We start from the raw sequence: 11,736 nt of genomic DNA on the forward strand, positions 1-11,736 counted from the left end.
ATCTATCCAACCTGGTATTACCTCAAACCATAATTCTCTACCATATTTTACAATTTTACTCTCAATTGTCATGGAAATATTTTTTCCATGACAACTGAAAGTAAAATGATGTTCAGAAATCCACAGTAAACAGCAGTCATATAATGCATAAATAAAACATGATTTGAATCTATAAATAGAACTCTAAACTGAACTCACTCACATGTAAAATTTAGACCAAGGAATATGTGTCTGTTAAACATACAACAGGTTTTAAATAATTGGAGTTTAGAATCCTGTCAAGTCCTGCATTATAGGGAGCAAAATTAAATAATGGGCATAGATACATCAAGAAAAGGAAAAGAGACACACGACACAAAACGAGTTTCCATGCTAGAGATGAACACGAATATGTCGAAGACATGGCATCCACAAGTAAAGAGACATACAGAATACAAGAATAAAACTTACAAAGACAGAAATAAGAGAAATAAGCTTTCATGGTACCTTACATAGAGTTTCAGGAAACTGTCACCAAACACTCTTCAAATTAAGACACATTTTCCCAACCATAAGCATAAATGAGGATTTAGCTTTGATACTTGCCTTGTGAATTGGATGAAATTAAGCTAAGGGCCAGATGTTTTTCATCCGTGTTTTAGATTATGCTAAACACAAAATCATTAGAAAGCATCCATGTGACTGAATGGCTTAACACTGTATTAACAAATCAGGTGATATCTAGACACTGCCTTAGACCTCAGAAAATTTTAGTGTATTTTTGATGTTAGGGTTTTGGCAACTAATGAAAAAAAATTAAATAGTTTTCCTATAAAACAAACTTCCATTTTATAACGGGCAAACCAAATCTCCATAATGCTGAAACAACTTTTTGAGAAGTGAAAGCTGCAGACTTTTATATACAGGCATCCCTGACTTATGATAGATTGACATACAATTTTTTGATTTTATGATGGTGTGAAAGTGATACACATTCAGTAGAAATCAAACTTCAAATTTTGGTCTTTTCCTGGGCTACCAATATGCTGTAGGGTATTCCTGTGATGCTGGACAGGGCAGCGAGCCACAGCTCCCAGAGAGCCACGCCACCACCAAGGTAAACAACCGAAACACAATCATCCTGTACCTATATAACCACTCTGTTGTTCACTTTCAGTATAATATTCAATAAATTACATGAGATAGTCAACACCTTATTATAAAATAGGTTTTGTGTTAGATTTTGCCCAACTGTAGGCTAATGTAAGTGCTCTGAGCATGTTTATGGTAGGCTAGGCCAAGCTATGATGCTCGGTAGGTGAGGCGTATTAAACGCATTTTCAACTTCGGTATTTTCAACTCACGATGAGTTAATTGGGAGGTAACCTCATCGTTAGTCAAGGAAGATCTGTATCAAACTAGGAACTGATTTATTTCCCCTGAATTTAATTTTGGTATTAGGTAGACAACCAAAATATATTAGTTAATATAGTTTATTATGTGTTGTGCAGAAACTACTGCAGTTCACATGCATGGGTTGAATTACGAATTAAGTGTCAAATACCCCATTGAGGATTATGCTTCAACATAATCACTAAAGACATGGAAGGAGACGTATATAAAGTCTAGAAAGGGAAGTCATCAAAACGTCAGCATGAAAATGAATACTATATCAATCATCACATGCAAATCTTCAATTGGTAATAAACTGTAACAGTAAAACAACTGTGAAACTATCAAAAAAAAATTATGAAGGTCCATAGCTGTTTGATTACATCTTTGCTGAACAGTATCACTTACTCATTTTAGGAAGTAACATTATGTAAGTTATTTTACAATATCCATAAATTAACTTGAAACATTGCTGATTCTTTAAAAACAATCAAGGGAGGAGGAACTGACACAAAGATCTTTATCCAAAAATGTGTCGAGTCTGAACACCAGAGAAAAATATACTGTTTACATATATATATATACACATATATATGTGTATATATATATACATATTTTTTAAAAAAATTTTTGGCTGTGTTGGGTCTTCGTTGCCATGCACGGGCTTTCTCTAGTTGCAGTGAGCGGGAGCTACTCTTCCTTTCAGTGTGCGGGCTTCTCACAGCGGTGGCTTCTCTTGTTGCAGAGCATAGACTCCAAGCGCACGGGTTTCAGTAGTTGTGGCACATGGGCTCAGTAGTTGTGGCTCGCGGGCTCCAGAGCACAAGCTCAGCAGCTGTGGCGCACGTGCCCAGTTGCTCTGCGGCATGTGGGAGCCTCCTGAACCAGGGATTGAACCCGTGTCCTCTGCATTAACAGGCGGATTCCTAACCACTGCGCAACCAGGGAAGTCCCTGTTTATATATATTGAATGCCACATGAATCAGGTTACAATTATACTGGCCCAATACTGAAACCTGTCATTTTGGTGTATTAATCTAAATATATGTCTCATTACCAACATACATCTTTCTATCTAGATGTTTTCCTTACTTGTTCCTAGTTTATCAAACTATGTTGGCACATGTCCTCATGTCAAAGCTGCCCTTGGTTTCATACTCTTTTAAGTTCCCCTCTACCATGCAAACCAGAGGAAGGAAATGATATTTAATAGAACATTAGTATGACTTGTTTTGAGTGGCCCTCAATTTGGGACATTAGCAAAGCATAATCACATTTACTAGAAAACAAAGCTTGAGGTTTGAATCTGATTCCACAACAGATGATTTCCCAGTGAGATAATGTCAATTTACCACAACTTGTCATTATTTAATGTGGTTAGCTAACACAAGTAAAAGTGGTTTGCAATTTTAGAGCCCTAAACAACTTAGTAGGTGTTCACGTTAGTGTGAAGATATAGCTACCGCTAAAGGTTCTGTGAAAGTCTCACAGCAGAACCAAAACAGATGGGAAACACTGAAGATGCTGCTTCAAACTGAATATCTAAAACCCAATAGTATTAAAATAGAAATGGAGTGAAATTGGGGTGAAAAACTGCCTTTTCTACAAATACTGTTTCATGTAGGTTTCTGCCAGAAGCAATCTCATCAATGTTAATTTTTTAAATAGGCATGTGTTGTCTGATTGACTTAAGGGAAAATAAGTTAAAACAACATACACAACATAGTTATAAGATTTAAACTCTAACTGAAACTAGAAAAGACTTATTTAACACGATGGTGAATAATGTAGCTGTATTTTCTTTAACATAATTTACTTTCATTCATTACCAAAACTATTCCAAATTAGTGGTCAGCAAAGGACAAATTTGCACAATTTTCCCTTGAGAAAAGCCGAAAACTATACAGTGTTGTTAATAAGTTCAGAAACATATAATTCCAAATTACCTAAATTACTGACAACTCAATTTCTCTATGTTTCCAAGTTTTTGGTCAAATGGTTCATTTATCAATTGTGTTAAACAATGTAATCATATCACACTTATTTTAGAATTTTCTAAAATATGACACTTTACATTATATTTGCATGCTACTAAAACAGTTGCTTAAAAAACAAAATGTCTATTGACATTTGAGGCCATCATTAACATAGTTTCTTCAATTGGTTTTTAACTCAATTGAATTTGGTTCTGGAGTTCTTAAGTAAAGCCTTGAATTCAGTTGGTGGATTAAACTTTCTTTTATGATGATGGCAAAATTCCAAATAAAAAATAAATTTCAGTTTACATTTAAAAGTAATTTGCTTCTGAACTTTTTAATTTGAATGTCATTAAATTAAATGTGCTTAATTTACATCATTTATGCATATATTTCTTGCATACTGATTTATTTTATAATAATTTTTTAAAGTTATAAATGGATAATACCATAGTAGGTTGCAGTTTTATGAACCAAATAAAGCATGCAGCAGCAGTTCACATTTTAAAAGCTTACAGAATCTAATACATTTCTTCATTGTCAAACTTGTATTTCTGAGCATTTATTAGCTTATTTTTCAGTATAAACATGAAATGTTTTCCTACACTTGGATAATAATATCACATTATTGTGACTTCCTGGCTTCTATTTGGATAATGGCATAAATATTTTTTTCTAAAGTAATTGGAACACAGATTTGCACTGACAATAAGGAACAGTCTTTAGTCTAGAGTCTATACTTTTACCAAACTTTTAAAATTTGCAGGTTCAATTACCTAAAAACTAAGAAAGTGATTTGTCATCAAATGACTTCATTCTGCTTTTTAAAATTATAAATATTGTATTTTTAGATAAATTCCATATATTTTATCTTTCTCTTAACCACCACAAAGTTATAGGAAAACTATCTTCAACCCCTTATCTGTTTAGATACAAAATTTCATACATCTTACCTATTTTCTCTCTTAACAACAAAGTTAAAGTTATAAGGAAATTTTATCTTCAACACTTCACCTGTTTGGATGCTAAATGATCCTAGCTGTCAATAATAGCTAGTAGAGTCCCTTCAAAATTGCCAGTTTTCTCTCTACCAAGGGCATTTTCTTTCACGTGAGAGAATCGTTTCAAATTTTCCAAAGAAAGCCCTTGGTCTTTTCACTCTCTAACAAGGACTCCTCTTTCCCTATCATCTGCCAAAAAACCTTTTCTGGCTCTGAAGTCAATCCCAGGGCATGGTTCAGATGTGAGAGTTTCTGTAACTCTTCATAGAAATTATTCTCAACAATCTTGATGTAGATTAAGATTACACATTTAAATGCATATTAATGTTACTGTGTAGCAACTTTCTTATTGCTATTGCTTGCAAAACTGTCACAGCCTTGAGAATTTAGCCAGCCCAAACTGCCCTTTCCAGGTAAAGAACCCTAAAGACTCACATTCCATTTTGTCATTAAATAGTTCCAAAATCTCTAATGAGAGTAACAGGTTCTAAGGCATAGTCCCACAATGATTTTAGTAGTTACCACCTTGTCCCAAGTTACAAAGTAAAAATGCTATTTCTTAGGAGTATAAAAGTAATTTTCATCTCAACTATGTTGCTGGTTGAGTTTTACTTAATACAGTAAGTCTCAAGCACAACCCTCCTGGTTTTTAAGAACTTACCCTTCAGTTTGACTTCAAACGAAAGGCAAGGTAACAGCAGTGTGTAAACTGTGAAATCCTATCAATTTATATACACTTCTACTACCATGAAAAAATTATTCAGTTCGATTGAAATTTGGCATTAATGATGCCAGCCAGTTTAACATAGTAACAAAATTGAGAACAATTTCTTTTCTTTGCTAGTTCTAAATCAGAAGATTAAGGTTTTGGTTTCAGGTTAAAAACTCACATATTAGAAAACATCCAGGAGTCAGCCGAGTTGAAAAAACACTTGTAAACTTCACATTTAAAACTTCACATTTTAGAGACAGGTGAGAAACCTAGATATGAGTATTCCTGGCTCCTCCCTGAGAAAATCTTAATCTACTGCAGTGATTGAAAAAATAAAGTCCCAAGACACAAAATGGAACTAAACTTCCAGGCCTAAACAGAAATCCCTAAGAGGCTATTGTGAAACAAGACTGGTAAGATTGCCACAGCAAAAGGATTAAGAAGAAAACAAGCAAGACAAGGCTGTGTATCATGACGGGGCTGAAATACAGGAGAGCCGCTTCTTTCCCAAGCAAAGACCAACCTGAACAAGGGCCCCTAGTTTCTCTGTAACTCTCCAAAATCTCATCTGTGAACAGATCCTCAAGATAGTAGTACCCCTGCAGACAGCAGCATAGCCGGCTGCCAGGAGGAAGCACAGCTCGCCTGTGACCTCTGAGAGTACCAACAAATGGAAAGCCACAGGCAATTCGCCAGATAAAAAGATCGTGTATTGTATGTGCAGCAGGTATCAACTTTTAAGAGAAGCCCGACAGTCTCTGGTCAAGTCCTACGGCCGCGTGAGAAACTCAAGGTGGGACTGGAAAATCTTGCCCTAATCTCTTTACCACAAAACTGACCCTGCCCTCCTACTTTCTGCATCTTTGCACCCGACACACTTGCCCAGAACCTTCCAAACCAAAGAAGCCTCCGACAGAGGCAGCCTACAGGAGCCTTCAAATTCCCGGTGAAACCTGACAGCTTTGTAAAGCCTCCCGGAAGGAGAAAAGATCAAATGAGACCGGCTCAGCGGGGTCTTCCCGAGGTGACCCCGGAGTTAACGTATTTATTTTCACGCTGCAACTGCTGATTGCTTTACAGAGACATTTCATGCTGTAGCTCTGCATGGAGCTGAGGACAAAAGTAACATTTTAATTAATGTTATAATTATTATAATTATTCTTTAAGAAAGCTATTAAATAACCTGTACAAAGCCCGGCCCAGTCCTAGCAAAAAACACAGCACTATTTCAAATCTCTCAAGGTTCTTCCGCTTTGATTTCAGCAGCGTTTCCTATATACAGAGGTCAGCCCAGGGTAGTCCCCCCAAACTGTAGGTCTCCCAGATGGTGGGAATCGTTCAGAGCCTGAAACTGCTCTTTCGTGACACAGAGCTCTCAACCCTACCTCCCCTGCTCTTCCTGGGCACACGGTCCTTGTCCGCAGGCCGGCCAGGGAGCTGGAGGCCTGGCGTCGCTTTTGGGAGGCGGGCAAGCAGGAAGGGGCAAGTAAGTGCCTCAGTTGGGTCTCCCCTCGGCCGGCTGCCCACAGGCCACCGGAACCTCTCCGAAGAGGTGCTGGGTAGGGAGCCCGAGGCAGGAGAGGCATCGAGGCGCCCCCGGGTGGGCTTACAGGTCCCGCGGGTCCTCCCGCTTGACTCCGGCCTCAGCAACTTTGAGCTTCTTATTCTGGTGCGTCTTGACGTGCTTGGCGAGGTGGTCGCTGCGCATGAAGCGCTTGCCGCACTCGGGACAGGCGAAGCGCTTCTCGCCTGTGTGAGTCCTCAGGTGCCGCTGCAGCTCGTCCGAGCGCGTGAAGCTCTTGCCGCAGAAGAGCCAGTTGCACACGAAGGGCCGCTCGCCCGTGTGCCAGCGCAGGTGCGCCTTCAGGTGCGACGTCTTGCCGTACACCTTGCCGCAGCCTGGCACGTGGCACACGTGCTGCTTCTTCTTGCCCGGCTCTGCCTCCGGGGCGCCGCCCGCCGCCTGGCAGTTGGGGCAGCGGCAGCGACGGCACCTCCTGGCCGTGGCCGCCAGGGGGGCCTTGGTTTGCAGCAGCGCAGCGATCTGACTCTGGTATTGCGCGAAGTCCGACGGGCCCAACACCAGGCCCCGCTGCAGCGCGGCGGCGGCGGCGGCGGCAGCGGCGGCCGCCGAGGCCGGGAAGCGGGGCGCGTGGGGCCCCCCCGCACAGGCGCCGGAGAGGCTGCCCCCCGGAACCCCCGAGGTTCCCGGACCGGTGCCGGCCTGCGGGATACTCCACCACGGGAGGTCGTCGGGGGCCGAGTTGGGGGACAGCTGGCGGCACGTGGGCGGCGGGGGCGGCGGGGGCGGCGGCAGCAAGTTGGAGTAGCCGGGCGGCAGCGCGGCCTGGGCCGCGTAGGGCACGTAGGCGGGCGCGCAGCTGGCGGGCAGCGCCGCCATACTCGAGGGCAGCATCTTCACCGGTGAGAACTCGTAGGGGTACGAGGGGTCTGCAGGGGGTGTAAGCGGCAGCTCATGCGCCGCCCCGAAGGACGGCTGCAGGTGCGTTTTCTGCGGCGTCAGCCCCAGGCTGGGGTGCGGGGATGGCAGCGTGCCGGGCGAGTGCGCCGGCATGTCGGCGGTCCACGGGTGAAAGAGCCTGGAGGGCGAGCCCAGCGCGGGGTCGTAGGACACCTGCAGGAAGTCCGGGGGCGCCGTAGCGCCCGGCTGGCCAATCCGGCTACAGGTGGCGGCTAGCAGCGCCAGGGGCGAATGCTTGCCCAGGTCTGGGGAGGCGCTGGGGGTGCGGTCCTGCATAGGCGGCGGCACGGGAGGGCGGAGAAGAGACAAAAGGTTAGCGCTCCAAGCGCGGTCTCCGGGCCGGCCCGCCACACCCACGCCGGCTATTATACCGCCGCCCCTCCCCCGTCCTGGGTGTCCCTCCCCCGCCACCGCACACCACGCACGCACCCACCAGTCCCGGGAAACTTTTGGTGCTTGCGCTACCTGGACGCGGAGCGCGGGAGCGCTTCCTGTGAAACTACTTGGTACAAAGAGACGCCATCTAGCCTCAGAGGAAGGCAGGCACAAAGTGGGAGGGGAGAGAGATCCGACGGGCCACTCCCGGCTCCGCGGCCAGAAAGGGTCTGGAAACACCCACAGCCCGGATGCCCATCCGCCTTCCCTCCCATCTTTTAAGCTCTCATTTCCACGCTACTCTCGCGCTCCTCCTCCGCCCTCCCCAGGAGGGCCCAGCGGGGTGAGCTGGGGCCGGTTCTCAGCCAGACGCGCACCTCCGAACAAGCCCTGGATACGCGCGTCCCTCCCCCAAAGGCCACACTCTTGACACCAGGGTTCAGTGTGAAGTTGGTGTGGGCACCCCTAGGTCTCACTCCATTGGTATCTACCGAGCGGGATTCCCTTTGAAATTCAGGGTGCACAGAATATCAGGAAAGATCCAGACATGACCCTTCCCACCTTTCCCTCGCCCCCTCCGAGCCCAGCCCTGACCTGGAGGAAGGCCTGCAGAGAGTCGTTCCGGAGGACGGCCACGGCGGCCATGGCTATGGCTTGCGGGCCGTTGGCTGAGGAGCAGGGCGCTGCTGAGGCATGGAGACCCGAAGGCGAGGACGAAGGGCCGCCTTAGCGTCCCTCCCGGGCGCCCTCTCTGCGCGCAGGGGCCCTCCCCGCCCGCGCCCCTCGCCGCAACCCGCTCGCTCGCCCTGCGAGCGGTCTGAGCGCTTCAGGCTCACCTCCAAGAATTTGATAAGGACTTTGCTGGGCCGCCAGCCAGTCAGAGGGAAGATTTATGGCTTTGAAGTTTGCCGCTACCCAATCATCAAAGAATAGCGGCTCTTTCAGAAGCGAAAGCAAATCCTTTGAATCCACAAAGCTCCTATGGTGTGTTTGTTGGTCTGGATGAAAGAACTGATTATTAGGGGGGATGGGAAGGGAGGAGATAAAGGCGGGACAATTAATGAAGTAATCACTATGTGGGAAATGTATATACACAAATAATTGGATTTTCCTGATCAAAGGGGGCCTTGCCGCCTGGAGACCCGCGCTTGGGTTGCTTGAGACACTCTATCCCCCTCTCCCGCCGCCACCCCCCCCCCGCTCCCTTGCAATTAAAGATTTGCGCCAAGGCAGCGCCCAAAGTGACAAAGTATCTTTGCTATCTCCAGAGAAATCTGCCTTCGGCTTCCAGGCGCGGGACTTGGAGACGAAGATGAGCGTAATTCTCTCCTCTCCGCCCCCGGTACTTACACACCCGGCACCCGGACAGCACAGGCACCGGCCCGAGCACGTCGTCAACCCGAGCACACCTTGGACCCGAGGGAATTCCCGGGGCTGAACGTGGCACGCCCTGCGCCCCGCCCGCCTCATGCTCCCCCTTCCTCCCCCAGCCCAGCCCCCGCAGAGCGGTGAGCAGCCCTGGGACCCGGGGCGGGGCCGGGCGGCCGCCCAGGGCGGCGGTGGGTGGCGCGCACGCTCCAGGGCCGCCCGCCCCTCTTGCGACGTTCCGGCTGGCGACCTGGAAGTTCTCCGGCCACAACTTTTGCAAATAGTGAGCCTGCGAAATACACCCGGGCCACGCTTACCCCCAAAGCTAAGCTTGGCGGGACACTCAGAGCAACTCGAGGGGGAAATGTTTGGTGTCTTGCTCTTCTCTCTCGGAGCAGGCAAGCTGACCGCTATTAAGCCCCACCGAAACCCACAGAGATGCTAGAAATCCCCACCCCGGCGCCAAGCCCGGCCAGGCAAGTGCGCACGCCTGCAAGCCGCACACACCTACAGGGAACTAACCGAAAAAAGTAAGGCGCGGTGGAGGAAGACCGTAGCTGTTCTTGTTGAGCAAACCACAGATAGTACGAGGGTGGCTCCCTAACCGGAAAGAAAAGTCAATAAAAACTGTTGTTCCCAGCACCTTTGTAAAGAAAAGAAATTTCTTCAGGCGCGGGCCGTGCTTCGCTGGGGTCAGGAAAACACTCTCCAGAGTGTGGTCTCCCCAAACCCTCTCTGCCAGCCATGCCTGGCCCAGGAGGGACGGCAGGCCACCTGCCTTCCTCCGGCCCACGGCGCAACACGCGTCCTGCAGGGGAGGTACGGACACCCAGATCTCCTCACCCGGGAGAGCAGGAGCGGCGTCTCGGTGTCCTCACCGCGCTGGAGGGCATTAGGGGCCGGGAATGGCCTCTGAGGCCTCCAGCCGGCGGCCACGCTCCGTGGAACGGCGCAGCAGAGTGGGCCGCCTGCGCTTGGCCAACCCCGCTCCACTTGCGGCGTCCGGGTACACCGCCTCCTCTCTGCGACGCGGCCGACCGGGCAGGGATCCTCTGAGCCAACTCGCGCCCAAGCTTCCTGCGTATGGTCCTCCCGGGTACCGCACAGCAGCCGGGACTGACGTGGAGAGGTCGGATCAGGTGGTCCAACTCGCCGTGCGGCGCCAGCGGTTACCCCAACACCAAAAGCCTTCTGATTCGGAGTCTGGGCTGTGTATTGGTGCCCTCTGCACTCGCATTAGGGGTCAGGACACTATGCCACCAGGCCATTTCCCCACACCCAGGGCCGGCCAGCAAAATAGAAACATCTTGCTGAAGGCGAATGGGCCGAATGCAGCCCCAATACTATGCTTGAGCACTTCTCGAGTCCCGTCCTTGCACGCCCCTCTTCTCTGCAACAAGGTGTCACCCAGGAACGGTGAGCAGTGACTGCACAGCTCGGCCGACGCGGTCTGGCTCCTGAAGAGGAGGTCCGAGTGCTCTGGGAGCTAGGAATGAGAGGGGACTTAGTGTTTTGCTCCGGAGGCCCGGAAGACCTACACTTGTCCACACTGCGTCCAGAAAATCGATTACCCGCGAAGCCTGGGAGGGGAAGGAGCCCTTTCCCGCCTGCAAGTCAGAGGCCGGGAGTCCCATGGTGCACACACACACACAGGCACCTGTCGGCACTGTCGAAGCGGGCCTGGTCCCTTAGTGAGTTTCCTCTCGGGCTCCTTTGGGTTCTTCGACCTCCACTATCGGTGGTTGCAGGCCAGGCTGGGCCAAGCAGGCTAGGAGGCATTCTCGTTTGCCGAATCTGTTCACTATTTTAACAAAAAGGCAAGAGAAGCCAATTCACATCTCCATAGTTGTTATAGAAGAGAACTTTTTCTCCAAGATGCCCCGTTAGCCAATAAGCCACCATCAGTAGCCAGCAGGGAGAGAGTAGTGGGTTGGTGTTAAGAGCTCCAACTCTGAGAATCTGAAGGCCGATTTCTAGATGCCACTTTCTAGTTGATGACCTGGCTGATGACCTGGGCCAGCAACTTACACAACCGCTTTGTGCCTCAGTTTCCCAATTTGTAAAATGGGGGTTATAGCAATGCTCACCTTGTAGAGTCCTTGTAGGCTTAAAAGAGGTAAATACATTCAAAGTATTTAGGATTGTGCGGGTGCACGGTAGGCCCTCCCTTGACTGTTTGAAGTCCTGGCTCTGGGCCTCTCCTCCATTTGTGAACACCCGCCGGGATTCCAGCCCTCCCAGGCGCAAGCTGAAGTCTGGAGAGAGACTTTCACAAAGTGCTGTTTAGCCTCTCTCCCTTTGCACTCGGGGCTCCTGAAAAACTTATTCTTAATGAAGTACTGTTCGGAGCGTCCATTAAAAATGCAATGCCGGGAGATCAAAGTACAATATTTATTTTTGAAATTTGTTGCAATCACCAAGAGATACAGGTATTAAGGCCAAATGTCAGTT

General features: G+C 47.9%; 1 protein-coding gene across 2 annotated transcripts; it reads right to left on the reverse strand.

The window, feature by feature from the left end:
- Nucleotides 1-1,592: 1,592 nt before the first annotated feature.
- SP5 (Sp5 transcription factor) lies at nt 1,593-10,480 on the reverse strand. Of its 2 annotated transcripts, XM_070045959.1 has the most exons (3): nt 10,129-10,480; nt 8,754-8,915; nt 1,593-7,812 (listed from the first exon to the last, which is right to left on the reverse strand). In XM_070045959.1, exon 3 carries the CDS (start codon nt 7,633-7,635, stop codon nt 6,667-6,669), a length of 969 nt encoding a protein of 322 aa, XP_069902060.1. In that variant the 5' UTR covers nt 7,636-7,812; nt 8,754-8,915; nt 10,129-10,480; the 3' UTR covers nt 1,593-6,666. The 2 variants fall into 2 exon arrangements, with proteins under 2 accessions (XP_069902060.1, XP_060158260.1); XM_060302277.2 differs by lacking the exons at nt 8,754-8,915; nt 10,129-10,480 and adding an exon at nt 8,512-8,742.
- Nucleotides 10,481-11,736: the final 1,256 nt, after the last annotated feature.

This window comes from Globicephala melas, chromosome 7 (genome assembly GCF_963455315.2).
Source record: "Globicephala melas chromosome 7, mGloMel1.2, whole genome shotgun sequence".
NCBI lineage: Eukaryota > Metazoa > Chordata > Mammalia > Artiodactyla > Delphinidae > Globicephala > Globicephala melas.